This window comes from Perca fluviatilis, chromosome 15, assembly GCF_010015445.1.
Source record: "Perca fluviatilis chromosome 15, GENO_Pfluv_1.0, whole genome shotgun sequence".
NCBI lineage: Eukaryota > Metazoa > Chordata > Actinopteri > Perciformes > Percidae > Perca > Perca fluviatilis.
This window is the reverse complement of record NC_053126.1, coordinates 15,473,946-15,492,184: the sequence shown is the minus strand read 5'-3', so window position 1 is coordinate 15,492,184 and position 18,239 is coordinate 15,473,946. Positions and strand designations below refer to the sequence as shown.

Here is an 18,239-nt window from a genome sequence, read left to right as displayed (position 1 = left end):
GTCAACCTGAACAGCAATTAGTAACATTTTATAACTTGTACTTGTATCTAATCAACAACCAGTGTAGAGAAACTACCGTAGGGTGCAATATCATCCAGTGACGTTCGGTCTTTGTCAGTAGTAACGGTTTGCCTTCTCCTTGATCTCTTTTCTCTCGGTGTGCATGTATGAACCTGTGGCCTCTGACTGTGCAGACCAGCTTTGCAGTGTCAGTTTGAACCCCTGCGACTTCCATTATCATCAGCAGTCGTGACAACACCCTCCCTTTCCCTAGCCTACAGGATTGCCAGGTTTCGCCTGTTGCTGTAGGTTTCGGTCGCCGTTTGGCAGCAATGCTCAGACAAGCTGGTTCCTGCTCTTTTCATCACAGCTTGATGACATTTACAGAAAACTCACTTTTGTGAATGTGCTACTAAGTGACTTACGGGCACACACATATACAGTTGTATCTCTGCTTACACAGTTACAGTTACACTGTGTACTTATTAATTGTAATAGCGGCAGACATAATTCAAAATATCCTTTAGGGTGTTATCCAGAGTGCATTCAGGAGTGTTTTTGTTTCCAAGCCCTTAGGGCTGGGGCAGTTAGTAAAGCCGAACTGGGGCAGTTAGTAAAGCTCCAGGCCTGAATCTTGCTGTTAGGAGGCAGGGAACATGGGAGGAGAGCAGACAAGGCCAATAACAGTTAGTTTCAGTTAGTGTAATGCATAAGTAGGTTGGCCCCCCTTTAACAACTGACATTCACACACCCTCTTGAGACTTGTAGAGTGGAGGGACATTGAGGTCAAAGCCATAATCAGAAACAACTTCCAGTATTGCTGGACAGTCATCATATTGTGGTTGCGTTTACATACTGTGCTGGAAACCTGTGCACCTCCAATAAAAATCAGTTTCGTGGTGATGATGTAATCTAGATTTAGACATCACTTTAATCTGAGTCATTGACTCTTACCAAATTATTGAGATGTTGAGACACTGTAACAGAACAGAGAAATACAAGGTCAGTATCTCAGTAAAGGTTGCCAGACCTATCTCCACAGCGCTGGGGAGTCAGGTTTGGCTCCTCCACACATACTGTACATTGCAGGATAGGAGAAAAAAATGCGCTGGATTGTTTTTTTCTTCAAAACTTGCCATTTTCAGCGTGTTGCTTGCTAGCTCGAAGTTTGTTGTTCTTTCCCACAACCAACAGAGTTTTGCAAGGTGAGGGACATCCGGCAGACCAAGGATTATTCAATAAATGAACTGTTGTTGATCAAGACTACAGTAAAATAAATGTTGCTAAGAATGTGTGTAAATATGTTCCAGTTCCAAAAATGAACTAAAGTGTAAATTACAGAATAAGAAGAACAAATAAATATTGAAACAGTTAACAAACAAACATAGCACAAAGGAGCACATTTTGTAACTTGTCTACCCATTCATCTTCAATTTTTAAGCATTCTTGTGACTGTGAAAACATCCAACTGAATTACCTCTTCATTGTATTCTGTGGACACTGGTAGGTAGGTCTTTAGATAATTTACACTCTCCAATCCCCACTTCTCTCTGCAGTGCATTGCTGATCACAGCTGTGTTCGACCGAAATGTCAACTGCCGCAGAGCAGCCTCTGTAAGTTCTCTGGTCAGCATCCTACGATTTCTTCACTAAAGATTTTCAGTTACATGACAGAAGTTAATTTTTATGTCTCATTTTGTCCCAGGCTGCCTTCCAGGAGAATGTCGGCAGACAGGTTTGTGACCGCAGTATTGACTACTTGTGCATCATGAGTAACCAAATTACTGTGATTAGGTGTTGCCAATTATTCAGGTCTTGCTCAACTTGCCTTGTTAGTGAAAGCCTTCGAAGAAAAGAATTAGCCTCCCAGAACAGCTACAGGGCGCCAGCAAACATTTGATTTGCCAATAGTCCTTGAGCCATAAATCTTTCTTAAAATCTTAGGTCATTACTTGAATTTGGAACAAATCACTTATTTCCAATCTCAGATTCATCTGCTCTGTGTTAAACAATATGGGCCATTCTCACATAATGCACGAAAACATCTTAGCTGTTGTTGCTCGCTTTTGTGTCAACAGGGGACATTTCCTCACGGTATTGACATTGTGACTGCAGCAGACTACTATGCTGTTGGGAATATCAACAACTGCTATTTGAACATCAGGTAAGAAACAGTATAATCTACACATTGGCAGTTTTTAAGGGCTTGCCCTTTACAGCCATATTTTCACTTTCACTAGTTAAACTTGCTAAACTAACATCCTAAACATAAAGTGGGATGGCAACAGGTGATATGGGGAAATATCTGGAAATGAGATGAAGACTTTAACAAATGCTGAGTACAATGAGTTCAGACTAATGCAGCTTTATTCATACAACAAACAAACAAACTTTCATGAAAGGGAGAACAGTTGACATGCACCAAATGTATACGCCAAGGTTTCTCTCCTAGAAACAGAGATAACCATGTGTACACACTCCTAAGAGCATGTACCCATAGTGTCTCAACAAACATCAAAATAACTCCTCCTTTATACTTTTTGTCCTCACACAATTCAGGCTATCTATTTCAGTGGAACCTACACCTTTTATGGCCTGTGCTTCTAATAGATTCACACATTCCAATATATTCCTGTGGGTGAAGGTTGTCCCCAGACTAACCTTCTTGTGTAGTACCCTACATATAGGGTTGGGCATCGAGAACCGATTCCTAATCGGAATCGTTTCAAAAATTACAATTCCATCGGAATCGTTTCTTTATTGGAATCGTTTGGAATCGTTTGGAGGATTTGGTTTCAAATCTGATCATAGGTTCCAAATTTAATATGCGCAAGTTTTGGTTTCCGTAGCAGCCAGGCGCTTGTTGTGTTGCAGCCGTGCAGCACAGTAAGCGGAGCTCTAGTGTGGCTTTATTTTGCATTGTAAAAGCTGTAAAACTGCAACCCACCTATGAATCAAAATAAAACTTTCCTCTTATTTGTGAAATAAGCATCTAACCCGTTTCAACCCCATCACTCAAAGAATCGGAATCGAGAATCGATAAGAACCGGAATCGAAAGGAAGAATCGGAATTGGAATCGTTAAAATCCAAACGATGCCCATCCCTACCTACATACAAGATTTGAAATACATTTGAAATATGAATGCTGAAATATCCAACCTATCAAAAGGTAGTGTCCCATCCTTCATATTGGCAAAGGAAGTGACAAACCAGTCCAACGTCATGGTTGAACAAAATATTTCCTCTCCCTCCTCCTGTCCCACTAATGAGAAAAATGCACTCCGGTCAAAGGAGAATTGTGTGCACTGTGTCCAGTTGTGGTTAGTAAAGTACCCAATAATGAGCAGCTTTTTAACAAATACAAGTAGATTTTGCAAATTGTTTAGTTTAACTAAGTAAATGTGGCACTAAAGCACAGCTATCAAAATCTGGTGTTGATATTAACCACAATATGCAGCGTTAAGCTCCTAAATACCAGGACATAGCTGTTGCTTATGTTGCTATACAACTGCAGTTCCAATTAAATGTATGAACATCTGCCTGCCACCTTTTGTACATACACACATGGCATGTATGGAAATGTGTACATTAAAACCAACATAAAAAGGCTCCAATGCCCTTTCAGGAATTGTCACTTTTGGCAAAACTGTGTCACCACTAGCAGAGCAAACATTCAAGCAGTGAAAATGGAGAAATATGCAAACCTCAGGGTATGACTGACTATAGAACTGCACATAACAAGGAAAACAGAATAAAGATGTAGATTTAGAATAATGAGAAGTGGCTGAAATAGATTTTCCCCCCACTTTTGAATGCTTTTACACAATAATGTCTGAAGCTGTTTATTTTCTGTTGATATTGTCAGCTGTGCATCTAAAGCTTTGGTTTTTGTTCTTAAAGTGTCTACATAGCTAGTTTCCCAGAGTACACCGAGGCCATGATTGATCATTTGATAGCTATGAAGATCAACCACTGGGATAGGTAAGTACTTGTATGTCCCTGTCTTCATAAATGTCACCAAATATGAAGGTAATACAATAAACACAATACTATATTCTTTGTGTTTTGCAGTGTGATCCGAGAGCTCTCTACTAAAGCACTTCACAATCTGACGCCTAAAGCACCGAATTATATGGCAACAACAGGTAAACAATGTCACTTCACCTCTTCCACAGGCAGTGGAGAAAGCACATTGCTAATGAGAAATGCCATTTAGAAATTGACTGAAACCCAAACTTAATGTTCATAAATAGGTATACCATGCCTTTTTCCTGTTGGTTTCAGTTTTGCCACAGATGTTGCCCATGGCAGTGGGCATTGACCTCCACGGTCGCCATGGAGCCATCATGGCATGTGCAGAGATCACACATGCTCTGTACAAACTGGGCCTTCAGACCAACAGGTAGACTACAATACCCAGTCAATGAAACATTGAGCTAGGGAAAGATGTCCTAAAACTTCTACTACTAATATAGTGTGAATATGAGCTTCTCCTTAGCATTTGGCATGATGTGAAATTCTACTTGTCAGCTTTTAAACTTTGTGGCTCAACACATTAGAACACAATATATCTGCTGATGATACAGCTACTATATATTTTATATATATATATATATATATATATATATATATATATTTATTTATTTTAATAAATTCTATGAATTGTTGCTTTAAACATGCGTGTCTGCAGGACTGTGGTGGACATAATTTCCTCAGAATGTGTGGACGCATTAAAAAACATTCACCAGAAGGTAAGTGTAGCCAAATGTTGTTTCAAGTTGAATGACCGTAGTCGAAGTGTCCTCTGTTGCTGATGTTCTTTTGTTGTCTTACTTTCAGCTAAGTGACAGAAAACAATACAGGTAGGTGGAAAGGATCTATTTGATTTGACATTAGCAATATGGTAAAACAACTAAATATTCTTTTGGCTTCATATCCCAATTAATGTTTTTGTTTGTAGGGGTTTTGGTGGAGAGCTAATGAGGCCAGCTAGTAAGTCTGACAGAAAATAAGAAAATGGCTTTTACAATGCAATTCAGTGATTTTTAATGAACACGATGGAAGATGTAAAGGGCAATGCTATTTTCTCATAATACGGTAGATGTGATCACTTTTATCTTGTCTACAGTGTGCGGTCTTATTGAAAAGCTATCCCTGTCCAAAATGCCATTCAAGAATGAAACTGTAATCAGTAAGTTAAATCTTATGCTTTTAAATGTTTGTATTTCATTCAACATCTTAGCTCAAAGTCTCTAATGTTTTGACACTGTTTCAGCTGGCTGGCAGTCGCTTATTGACGACACCATAAAGAATCTACATCTTGTTTCGAGTGGTGTGAAGGATTGCATTATGGTAAGCTTTTCTTTATAAAATGGAAGTAACCTCACAGATCAAGGAGAATGCTAATTTTACATTTCACCTGACAATTAACTAGTAGTGAATTGTCACACATCCACAAAGAAATGCAGATGTTTTTTTAAGTAGTTTAACAAAGTGGATGCCCTTAGGAAATTGAAATTAGCAGATAAGATGTTTATTTGGTACTTTTCAAAACTGTGGAATTGGAAGACTACACTGTTTTATAAAATGCTGCTTTTCATTCAGAAAGACTATTTGTTTGTTACCTATTCATTGATCTTTATCCTACTTCGCCTGCAGGTTGCCGTGGTATCGGCCTTGTCCGCCTTGTGTGAGGAGTACTACCAGGACGAGCCAGGCCAGGCAAACTCAGGAATGCAGGGTGAGTGAAAAACTTAGTTCCACTAGTTCTACTGTATGTCTGAATTTGAAAGTAATCTCTGCATGGCGTATGTGTGTGTTTGTGTTTAGATGTCCTGGTATCTCAGTACATTGAAGGGCTGAAGAGTCCACAGATGCTCACTCGCTGTGGATCTGCCCTTGCCCTCGGCTCTCTGCCAAGATTTATGATCCATAGCAAATTGAATCAGGTGTGTTTGGGGAATGTGTACATTTTGTAGCCATTTTACATCTCACTGCCTTAGTATTTAAATTTGTGTGTGTGTGTGTGTGTGTGTGTGTGTGTGTGTGTGTGTGTGTGTGTGTGTGTGTGTGTGTGTGTGTGTGTGTGTGTGTGTGTGTGTGTGTGTGTGTGTGTGTGTGTGTGTGTGTGTGTGTGTGTGTGTGTGTGTGTGTGTGTGTGTGTGTGTGTGTGTGTGTGTGTGTGTGTGTGTGTGTGTCAGATCCTTGAAGGCCTCCAGCAGATGTGCACTGTCAGCCAGAAGGATGGGAGTTTTACAGAGGCGAGGAGAGATGCAGTCAAAGCAATTGCTCAGTGAGTATCCATAAAAACTTCCTTCTATTATCTTTGTTTTCTATATTCTTATTTAATTTAGTCGTGATGGTTCAGGCTTATGTTGCGAAGGCCCCTCCGTCACTCCTCTGTTCTTTGTCTTGCCCTAGTTGTGTGGACTAATGCTAAAATAAACATTTGGCTGACTATACCTGCATGACCTGAATAACGTGTCCATCCATTTGTTTCTCTACAACTTTTTTTTTGCATCTTTAATCAAAAAAAAAAAAAAAAGTCTTATTCCCACAGTTCATCAGATACTGAATCTCCTCTGTCAGCCCTTTGAATCTTTTTTAATAAGAATTTCTTTTTCATCTTCCATCAGAGTGTGTGTGAAGGCTGGTGTTTGTGCCCATGGCTCCCCAGACTCTGCCCTATGCTCCGAAAATGTGGCAGAGGTGTATGGCGCTCTGCTCAACAGCATGAATGACTACACGACAGACAGCAGAGGGGACGTAGGTGCTTGGTGAGTTACCTTACTTATCAACACACATTAGTAAATATACCCAGAAACACTCACACCTCACAAATACACACATGCTTTTTTAACTTGCCTCAGGGATTAGGAATGCTCCCCTGCTTGAGGCCTTCGGTGTTGTTCTGTTCCTTTACCTAGGGTCACGAAGACATTACATACATGCCTGTCTCACTAGTAGCCCCGGGCCATGCTTACCGCCTCGCCAGGAATGTCACCAGGCTTGTCACTTGTCCTCACAACATGGGATGGGCTGCTTCTCTCGTTACACTCGTTATTGTTTTATTTCCTTTATTCTTTCTCTTGAATCATTTTTTTCCTTGTTTACAATTCCTTATCTCTTGTGTTTTTTATTTTTGTGCCACATTTTTCCTCTTTTTTCGAGCCCACACCCACACAGAGACAGATTTCTCACCACTGTGTGCATCTGTTTCAGGGTGTGACTTTAAAAAGAATGCCGTGATTAACATTTCACATAAAAGAATTGTGCTCTGCAGAGATGTCGCTAATTTGACTATACCACTGCCAAATCTACCAGTGACAATGAAATATAACCTTCAAATGATGGCTATATATAGATATGATAGATTTTTGAGATCATAATGACCCAGGTCAATGTGTGTAAGGTAGATTTAAGACCATGTCATTTACTCTCTCTGTGATGTGCCCAGGGTGAGAGAGGCAGCGATGACTAGTCTGATGGATGTGACTATGCTGGTGGCCAGCATTGCTCCAGAGATCCTTTTGCCAGACCTGTGAGTACCAAATGGAAGACTGAGTAACACCAACTCTTGGCTTTTTTTCTTTTTTATTAAACTCACCATACATCTAGAGAATCTCCAACCTGTGTTTCATCTTAATCTTTGGTGTCACTTCAATGTCTCAAGGTGTGGCCACAATACCACAGCCTAAGTCTTTCCAACTTGGATCATGCAGGTTTTGTAATTATAATAAAGTAACAAAGTAAAGTAAATATTGCATAACACATACTTTTACTCTTGATAGGACACTCTTTGATCATAGTGGAATTCACACCCAGTGTTGCCTTTGGGCTTATTTATAGTGTTAGATTAATTAATTCATGATAATTGTTTGTCACCAGAAACCTAGCTAAAAAGGTGCAGAAGTTGGTATAAATAACTTAACACAAATAGCCAATTTGGTGATACCTTAGTAAAGTTTAGTGAAGTGACACCCTGCATCGATTTCTGATTTACGGAATAAAATCACAATTCCTTTCTCTATGTGTTACTATTCTGCAGAGTGAAGTGTATGATGTGCTGCCTGGCCCAGCAGTCAGCAGAGAAGATTGACCACTACAGAGCCCACGCTGGCAACGTCTTCCTGCGCCTCTTGCACAGCACAGAGCCTGCAGTACCTCACATCCCCCACCAAGATGAGTTGTTGAGCATTTTTCCTGTGTGAGTCACCCCTGTCCCTCAATTTGCAGCTCATCCAGCAGCATTACAAGCTCACAGTTGCAGTGAACCACCTTTATATTGAACAGACTGTTTTGTTTGTTTTGGCAAATAAATATGAAAAGTATGATGTGCAACAATTGTATATGCGACAACTTGTGATATTTGTTGATCTTTGACTCCACTTGCTCTTTCTTTCAGTGAGACCACAGCCAGTCTTAACTGGAATGCTCCATCCCAAGCTTTCCAGTATATCACCCAGCTGCTTGGACTGCCCCAGTATCAGTACCACACCCTGCTGGGCCTCACTGTGTCTGTGGGAGGGATAACCGAGTCCACAGTAGGTCACCCATGATGGGAGGAGTAGAACACTGTCAAATCAGAGCAGTTCGATGTACAGACGGGTGACACATTTTAAAGAAAATGAAAACAAATGCAGACACGCAAGACACTAAATGCTTTGATGAGTATGAATCATATGCTATGGCTTGTGCCAGATCTCAACCCAATTGAACACCTATGGGTGATTTGGGAACAGGTTTCCCATCCCACCAGCAGCTTGTACAATCTAGGACAAGGAGCAGTGGAGCTCTCTTGGCAGCTCATGGTTTCCCCACACCTTATTAAGACACTTAATGTTGGTTTTTCCTTTAATTTGTCACCCATCTATATTTTATAAAACTTCACTTTCACTTACAATATTCATCTAGTAGTAAATCTAAAGTAACATTTTAATGCCGTAAACAAGAAAAAGAAGAAACTGCTAGTATAAGAACATAGTGTATGAAGTTAAGTTAGAAATATAATGGATTTTAGCATGTTATTGCCTTTAAGGGTGTTGTTTCAATGTTTTACTGTCGGTATGAAATATAGAACTACTGGAAATTACATATTATAGTGACACTTAATGGTGAATCATTGCACTTTGCTCATTAGCAGATTGGGATGTTAGTATATATACAGCATTGGCCCATTTCATTGTAGAAGTTTACTTTTCATCACACAGTAAGGCCTGACTCTTTGTTCTTTTTTTTGGATGATAGTAATCCTGCTGCCTGTAATGAGTTGGCAAAGTGGGCTCTTGGTTGTTATTATTTAGGAGCAATTTAGGCCAACAGGGGGAGCCATGTGTCTAATGCAGTCTACTCAATCTTCTGCACTGTTATAACTTACTCTCTCTACAACGCCTAGCCTTCAATGAATTCTTAAAATTACAGATATCAGGCTGTGTTACTTTGACTTATCTCCTCCCTGTCCCTGCTGGCAATACTGTGCAACCACTTGAACTTGAAGCGTTGATCCAGACTTATCCAGAACAAATTGATCTGACAGGTCCCTCGTGGTACTGGCAAGCAGGAATTTTCCATCAGTTGAATCTTTGCAATCCAGTGCTAAATAACAGCTTCAAAGCATGTCTGATACTTTCTACTCCTGACCCTTTGCACACTATCACTCAGGAGGCTCAGCAGGGGCCTCAAGTTCTCCCTCCTCCTCCAGTATGACCTAACCTTTTAAAATCAATCATTCGAAAGAGGTCCTGCTCACAAAGATTTGTGATGGTTGGGTTATTTTAAACTTTAAGTGTTTGTGGATGTATAAAAGACAAATAGGTTTAAAGCCTATTATAGCAGCAGTGAAGTTGAACTCCTCTGCCAATGGAGTCTGTAAACATTCCCGTTGAGACGATGTGGCTGTCGTCTTGCTTTTACCTCCTGCGCTTCCAGCCTTTCTTTGCCACAGATACATCCTCCGAGATGGGGAGGACTGATATGTTTGTACAGGATTGCATGCAGGAAACTGAGCCAATACTGCATCAATACATGAGCCAAGATTACCATTCTCACACCACAGGCATATATTCACACAGGCCAGAGAGCGATTGAGCATCAAATAACTTTCCAGGAACTGCCTTGAAGGCCAGCCTCAATGTAGAGACATCATAAGGCCATGCAAAAGTCAAACAGCAGAAACTGTCTGAGATTACAGCTATTTATAGCGTTAGCTTGTAGCTACATGTAGTTAGCAGTGGATTGCAATGGAATATAGCAGCACTTTCTACTGTCAACGTCAAAATTAACAAAATCTGCAGCCAAGATTACAGGTTTCCCTGACGTTAGCAAGTAGATACATGTGGCAGGGTATGTAATGTAACCACTGCAGTAGTGCCTCCCTTGAGCATATGACCATATACAGAAAACCGGCTCGGTATGACATCATACGGAGCCAAGAGTAGAAAAAAACTGTTGAAACCGGAATGTTCAGAACAGTGGGAAATCTGAGGTTTTGGCTCACAGGGATTTCTTTTTAATACATTTAACTCATTATTGTAGGCTTTGGCCATGTTCAAATGAACATTGTAACATTATAGATATGACAGAAAATACTACATAATAGGTCTCCTTTACTGACAGCGATGGTGATCGATAATCAGGTGTAGCTGTCACCCAACCTCAAAACGAGTGGGAGTCTCTGTTGTTTTAGTCCACCGTTTTAACCATCAGGCTGCTCCACATTTATTGCTGCTGTCCGCTGCTTCCTTTTAGGTGCATTTTTCTTCTCAGTCGTTGTTTGACTATCTGAGAGGGATCCAGGACAACCATGCTGCTCTGACACAATTTGGAGATGCGTTGCTGAGCATCTTCAGAGACAATCTCCGCAATGACAGGTACACACACACACACACACGCACGCACACACTAACACACACACACACACATACACACACACTTTTATTTTCTTGTCCTTGCTAGATGTATTACTTCAGGCCCTTTCCATTTTAAACTGGAGTGATGTGTTTGCCTCACCTTTTAAAAACTCAAATAATTTCTGAAAACTAGTCTTCTAAGGATTAATTGTTCTTTACCTATGGTTATGTGTTGCAATATTTTTGTTCTGCTTTGATGTTGTGCTTTCCTTACATATGGTTGTTTATTATTACTGTTGATGGAACATTTTGGTTTATTTACTTTTCTGTGTTTAAAAAGTGCTATATATACAGTATCTCACAAAAGTGAGTACACCCCTCACATTTTAGTAAATATTTCATTATATCTTTTAATGGGACAACACTGAAGAAATGACACTTTGCTACAATGTAAAGTATTAAGTGTACAGCTTGTATAACAGTGTAAATGTGCTGTCCCCTCAAAATAACTCAACATACAGCCATTAATGTCTTAACCGCTGGCAACAGAAGTGAGTACACCCCTATGTTAAATTCCCATAAAGGCAGGCAGATTTTTATTTTTAAAGGCCAGTTATTTAATGGATCCAGGATACTATGCATCCTGATAAAGTTCCCTTGGCCTTTGGAATTAAAATAGCCCCACATCATCACATACCCTTCACCATACCTAGAGATTAGCATGGGGTACTTTCCATAAAATCATTTCTCAATGCAAATCAAACTAGCTATTAGGCTAACTGACATAAAACCATGTACTGTATATTTAGAGTGATCTTCCAATTAATTTTCTCATATCCATTGCTAGTGTTATCAGTACATTAAAGGATTCATTCTTAAACACACTTGCAAGCCACCAGAAAAATAGTTTATGCTCATAACATATCCTCTCTGTTACTTGAGTGATTTCTTTTTTCTTTTCCTATTTATAGGGTGTCTATTCCTTTTCTTAAGATGCTTGATCAGATTCTTGCTAACAGCTGCTTTGAAATCTTCACCACACAAGAGAAGTGAGTGTTGCGACAGCTTTGTTAAAAAAATAAAAAGGAAAGTGGATGATATGTGTGAGAGCTAAAGCTTTTCTGTTTTTATTTTTCTTAGTCATCAGTTCTGTGTGGACCTTTTGGCCCTTTGCAAAGAGTGCAAGAAGACTAAAGATATCTCCAAGCTACGCGCCTGTGTAACTGTGTAAGTCTCCATCTCATTAACACATTATATACTGGACTGAGGTAGAAAAGATCATCCATGTTGACTGTGCTGTTTGGTGTTTCACAGCTTCTGTGGGTTGATCCAGTTCCAGGGTGAGGTGAGGAAGAAAGTTTTGTCACAGCTGCTGATGCTACTTTGCCATTCCTACCCTGTGGTAAGTTCACAAGACAGGAATACTCATTACAGTCTTAATAGATGTATAAAACCACTGACAAGCTCTTTCAACATTTAAAAAAATACATCCACTCTGGTTTATGGTACAAAATTCACACTCTCTAAATGCAAGCCAAATTTGTCTTTAGCCTGCTAAAATTGCCAGTAACAGTATTGTATTGCATTGTTGTTTTTAGCCACGCTTGCAGTGTAGCTCTAGGTGTGTCAATGTCAGATATTTGGTTCGTTTGTCCACCACTTTGGTCCAGACTGAGAGATCTCAACAACTTTTGGATGAATTGCACTGAAATTCATGGTCCTAATGACTTTGGTGATTCCCTGACGTTTTCATCTAGCGCCAACTTGAGGTTGACATTTGTGGTTTTGAGTGAAATGGCTCGACAATGGATTGACATGAACTTTGGTTTGGACAGTGATGTCCCCCTTCAGAATGAATTGTAATGACTTAAGTTAGTCATTTAATGTTAGTGATGCCCTGGCTTTTTATCTAGCACCATCACCAGGTCAATACTTTAATGTGTCAAGTACTTTGGTTTATGACCAAATACTTGCAAAATAATGACAAAAATAATGAAGCTGTACTTTGTGTTTAGTGCTAATTAGCAAATGTTAGCATGTTAACATGCTTGATTGAGATGGTGAACATGGTAAATATCATAAAAGCTCAACATCAGCATGTTAGCATTATCATTGTGAGCATGTAAGCATGCTGAAGTTAGCATTTTGGTCAGTACACTCCCATCCGCATGGCTGTAGACTCTTAGTCTTGATTGTTTACTTTGCTTCGTGTAACAACAGCTACAACAGGACAATCATTTACTGTTCCTCTCTTACAACTGTAGATCAGAAAGACAACAGCCAGCCAGATGTACGAGATGCTGCTGACCTACGATGATGTCATAAATCCAGAAATGCTGGATGATGTCATGACCCTGCTAAGTGATACTAATTGGTTAGTGGTCACAATGGATGCAGTTATTCAATATTTTGTGTTAAATGCTTGTGGTATATATGTGACACGTTGTCATGCTGGGGTGTTTGTTTCAGGGAGAGTGACCTTGCCACAGTACGGGCCCACAGGAATCAGCTTTGTGATTGGTTGGGAGTCCCCAGGCCACAGGTGGTTACCAAGGTAACCAGGATGTCTGAGGGCAGATACAGACGGCAAACATTTTATGTTTTATCACCATGTTGAACTTAACTCTGACCACTGTCTTTCATCAGCAGAGCCCTGTCCAGGTTTCCTGATCACCTGTGGCTGTGAGCACCAGCTGTAGGTGGACAACATGCTGTAAGAATTTACAAAGGACAAAACCATCACATCAGTCTTTTCCCCGTTTTGCTCTTATTACTACACAGTTCTTGCGCACCAGAAAATTTGCATTCAGATGAAAAACTCTGATAAACTAAAAAAAATCCAGCACACTGTCGATCACTTGTACTCACTTTATTAATGATGTTTTGGCCCTTAGATCCTTGCCTGATTAGGGTCTAAATTAATTATTAATAAGTAAGTGAAAATAATAAACCGTAAGTGTGCTGGATTTGGTTTTGTTATTACAACTTCCAAAGCACACCTGTATAAAGCTTTCATTGTAGTGTTCTGTGCATAAGACCTTTCTCACATATCCCATTCAGGTCACAGTCTAGTGAGACTTTGGAAATGGTTTGAATAGAGTTGTTTACTTGTAACCTGTACCTGGAACAACACTGATGGGTGAAACCGAAACTGTAGTTTGCGTAGACTCCAGGGAAATGGTTGCCATTTAGCCGTTTTGGCACAAACCGTGGAATGTCACTGGGGCCCTACTTCCCCTTGGGTCCCATGCAGACCTACTTTTTCTGCATCGGTGGAGGTGCCAGAGACTGCAGCAGTCCCAGGCCTGATAGTGGAGCCTCCCTTGTTGCCTGTGGAACAGAGCCTGTTGTGTCATATTGGTCCAGGCTTTCGCATTAGAGTCTGATAGTGGCCACATTGTCTCAGCCAGCTTCCCTTTCTCACACTAACAAAGATACAAATGTTGCATTATTTTAGAATTAGGTGGCTACTGGTTGTTTATCCTACGTTGCCGAAACTCCCCAGGCTAGTAATCACTATATTACATAACATTTTTCTGTAATATGATTAATTTAACTAGGTTTATCCCATGGAAACTGATGTGTATTTGGACTCTCATAAAACTGGGTTGAACATTGTTGCTATGTTAATCCCATTTGTTTGGCTTACTGCAGCTCTTGTAATTGTGTGTGTGCTGCCAACTAACTTGTGCTTTTACTTAAAAATTTCAATCACCTGTTTTAAAATGTATCACATAATTGGATTATTATCATTATAAAACTACTGCTCATTTATGTGTGTGGTCATCAATAAAATTAAATCTTAACATGATGTAATTGTATGAACAGAATCAGGGAAAGTGATGCTAACTTTGAGGTCATTTCAATTTAAAGCCGCACTTTGCCTCACAGTGTGTTCACTGGCCGGCGAAGCAAATATTTGTGACGCTTTAATCGGTTAGATTGCACGATTTGTGTCTTTGCAATGACTTTGTATGTAATCGCGCCACCGCATTGAGTTGTACCACGCCATATAAATAAACATTGAACACGCGCTTTTCTGAGAAACATATTTCGAATAAAGAAGATACTAAGACGGTACTAAATAACTCACAAAAAATGGATATGCTGTATCAATGGTCACATTGTTATTGTCTTCTATCTTGCCTAATAACTGTGCCTCTGACAAGTGGCTTTGCTAGCCTCTTACCATGCTCATTAACAAGGCCACATTCACTCTTACCCTCCATGGGTGTTGTTAAATTTGTCTGGCTAGTCCCAATGTTGCTGCAGCCCATAATTCGACTTTAATTAATTCCCAGCCAGATGGAAATTCCTGTAGTTTCTAATGAAAGAAATGGTGTGTTTCTCTCAGGACGGATTGACGGTAAAGTGAGCAGCTTTGCTGCAGTGCTTGGGGTAGAGAGGAATGCTAATAATTTTAAAAGGCTTACAGTTTGCCGGCAGTAGCCATGGCAATTCCTCAGATACAATGGTGGCCTTTTAGAGGAGTGGGGAAGGGAGGGGCTGCTCCCTCATTGACTAAGTTTGGTGTGATATAAGGAAAGACCTCTTTGCACTTTCCACTGTTCTGGTTATTATTAGATTAAGTGGTACCCATAGCAGTTTGCCCAAGTTAACGATTATGTAGTGGAAAGGGCAATCATGTTTTTATTCTGTCCATAGAGAACGTGGTCCGATTGTCTACAACATTGCTAATATTTATTATGCATTTACATTTTGTTTTATAGCCTACATAGTTTAACGTATCCAGTCCTACCTCTGAAATTAAAGATATTTAACTAATAACACTAACACACATTGACAGCGTTGTTACTAGGGATGCCCAAGGCGATTGTGATTGGTTGGTAAAATAAGTACTTGGTATGAAAAAAAAAAAGTTGTATACCTGCATCCCTAGTTGTTACTCATATTGTAAGCTGGGTACATCATCACTCTCAGACCATTGCAGCATTTGCCAAATAAACAGCAGATTATATACCTTTCAGAGCTCATGATTTTGATAATGGTTCATAATTGTTTTGTTCACCAGAGGTCAATGTGAGTGCAATTGTAACGTAAATAAAGTTAGGCTCTGTTAGAAGACTTGTTACTGTTATTGCCCAGAGAAAAACTGTGCGTTTCTAATTTCCCTCGTGATCTACTGATTGGTATCAACGTCACAGAAGCAAATATAATTATAATTACTTCCCTTTTCACAATCAATGTATCTACTGTTGTGGACACAGAGACAAATATTACACTAGTTGCCCTCCAGATAACCTTTTGTTTATTTACTAGTTTTCTCTCCATCAAATACATTTCTAGGTTAAAGGAAGCGAGTGTAGGCTACACACTGGGCAAAGACGGGAAGAAAATCTGAAATATCCACTGCTTTTAAAACAAACCTGTACTTCTGTGAGACGGCAGCACTGCTATATGTAGATGGTGTGGATACAGTACAATCTACTATCATGGCACATGCAGTGTTAAAACTCAGTTGTATTAAAATATGTGATATTTCACAGTACTTTAACACATTGGTTCCAAATCTGATAATGTCACGAATATTACACACTTTCTTGCACAAGAGCTGGTGCAGCAACTGTTTAATCTGGGGGTCGTTGGCAGAGATTTGGGATTTAAGCAGTTGGAAACTGACTTTAAACAATCATATTTAAGTTGTTCCTGATAACAGTTAAGAGGTACTTCTGAATTGCACCTATTTATGGTTAAACTTAACTAGTCTTGTATTAAGCTTCAATTCTATACACTGAAGCTATTATCGTATTTTCAGAGTGGTGTAGCCCTGAGATGGAGCTGTTGTCTGCTGAGTGAGTTTATTATTCCCAGGTGTTACTCCTGCTGCGACTTCCTGTGCATGGCCTCAACACCTGGTGTGGGAGCAACAACCCTCCTCCAGCTTGTTAGCCCGGTTCATTAGTGGAGCTCAGGCCTTAATTGCCCTTAATGTACAAAGTGGGGGTACTGTGGAGCAGCTGTTACAACGAGATTGGCTTTGAATTCAGGACTTCTTACGGCCCTCTAAATGAAGTTTAAGCAAACATTATAAAGTGCTTTTAAGGTTTACTTATACTTTTAAGTGATAGTTTTTATATTCCTATATCAAGTATGCAATTTGAAAAGGGAGCTGTAGACAGAAAAGTCGCCGTGTGCGTTCAGTGGACACTGCGACTGACCTGTATGCAATGTTAATGTTAAGACCTGAGCACACCTCATGTGCTCAGACTTGTCTTTCTCCACAAACAAATGATCATAAGTCTGTAGTGGTCTAGCTATTCAAATATCAACTCAAGCACTCAAAGCAAGGATTGTGCTGAAAATAAGGTGGAGAAGAAAATCAGCATACACGTATGGTTGTCATGGAATTTGGACTTTAAAGAAAACTTCAGGATATTGCAGAAACAAAGTTTCTAGTAGAAATGACTGAATATGATAATTATATGACTGATAGAAATAGCAGAGATACGATAATTACATGATTGATAGAAATAGCAGAAATGCTATAATTATGAATATGACAGCTGATGCGGTCTCCCTCCAGGAAACCGCAGTCTTTATAAGTTTCCAAAAAGCCATAATCAGCAGCACACCAGGCATGCGCTCTCTGCCTAGCAAATTGCCATGTTGTTTGGAATTATAGTCATTTGGAAATGGAGGCAGCTGGGTAAGTTTGAGAATGTGGGTTAATTGCTAAACCTCAGTCCTTTTACAGACCACAGGTAATGGGCAGTGTGTTTTTATATCAGCAGCACACACAGATTCTTATAAATAATTTGGCTAATTGAATAGAAATATCATAATGAGCTGTTGACCGTTGCTATTTCTCCTCATTTCGTATTGGTTTAGAAGGCCACTTGTCTGTAAGAAGTGTACCAAACTAGATTGGGCAAGAAAATGTCCAGATTGTCCAAATGTAGACAATGTTTAGACTAGATAAACTGTTTTTTTCCGCTTGTGTTGTCTGAGGACTGGCCTTGTTGGAGTGCATTGCCTCCAATTAGCCTTCCTTCCTTATTGCTGTTGTCCTGGAGGAGGCTGACAGCCATTATCAGCTCCAGCACCTCCCAGGTTCCACATGCATCATTCATTTCACATTTACAATATTTGTAATTTGTGTGTATACGTCTGTCAGACCAGTTAACAGTGAGAGACAGATGCTCTTGCGTCATGATTGTGTGATTAGGGAGCAGGTGATGAGGTTGCCGTCCAGCTGGTCTGTGGGGTTAAAATGATATCAAGAGGCCTGCTGAGAGTTCCTTGCAGCTTTCTGGGAAATGTCTTCCTTTGTGCTGCATCTGCTTATTTAGCATCACTTGGAGTTGTCATGGTCTTTCTGTTAGATAAGATTTGTTGCTATTTGCTCACAGTAGCCTGGTTATGGGTATGAT

General features: G+C 39.9%; 1 protein-coding gene across 2 annotated transcripts in view; it reads left to right on the top strand.

The window, feature by feature from the left end:
• The window catches only part of tbcd (tubulin folding cofactor D), a 29,096-nt gene extending 13,270 nt beyond the window's left edge, over positions 1-15,826 (top strand). The window contains exons 15-39 of one of the 2 annotated variants that reach the window (XM_039823872.1): positions 1,557-1,614; positions 1,706-1,735; positions 2,079-2,164; positions 3,902-3,982; positions 4,073-4,146; positions 4,286-4,403; positions 4,692-4,752; positions 4,841-4,863; positions 4,962-4,993; positions 5,130-5,192; positions 5,277-5,353; positions 5,660-5,741; positions 5,831-5,949; positions 6,202-6,293; positions 6,637-6,777; positions 7,458-7,541; positions 8,049-8,207; positions 8,406-8,544; positions 10,748-10,869; positions 11,820-11,897; positions 11,989-12,075; positions 12,163-12,250; positions 13,113-13,222; positions 13,318-13,402; positions 13,495-15,826. In XM_039823872.1, the coding sequence (XP_039679806.1) occupies positions 1,557-1,614; positions 1,706-1,735; positions 2,079-2,164; positions 3,902-3,982; positions 4,073-4,146; positions 4,286-4,403; positions 4,692-4,752; positions 4,841-4,863; positions 4,962-4,993; positions 5,130-5,192; positions 5,277-5,353; positions 5,660-5,741; positions 5,831-5,949; positions 6,202-6,293; positions 6,637-6,777; positions 7,458-7,541; positions 8,049-8,207; positions 8,406-8,544; positions 10,748-10,869; positions 11,820-11,897; positions 11,989-12,075; positions 12,163-12,250; positions 13,113-13,222; positions 13,318-13,402; positions 13,495-13,518 (2,113 nt within the window). In that variant the 3' untranslated portion in view covers positions 13,519-15,826. The remainder of the gene's footprint in view (positions 1-1,556; positions 1,615-1,705; positions 1,736-2,078; positions 2,165-3,901; positions 3,983-4,072; positions 4,147-4,285; positions 4,404-4,691; positions 4,753-4,840; positions 4,864-4,961; positions 4,994-5,129; positions 5,193-5,276; positions 5,354-5,659; positions 5,742-5,830; positions 5,950-6,201; positions 6,294-6,636; positions 6,778-7,457; positions 7,542-8,048; positions 8,208-8,405; positions 8,545-10,747; positions 10,870-11,819; positions 11,898-11,988; positions 12,076-12,162; positions 12,251-13,112; positions 13,223-13,317; positions 13,403-13,494) is intronic. The other variant, XM_039823873.1, reaches the window with a different exon arrangement.
• The last annotated feature ends 2,413 nt before the right edge of the window (positions 15,827-18,239 follow it).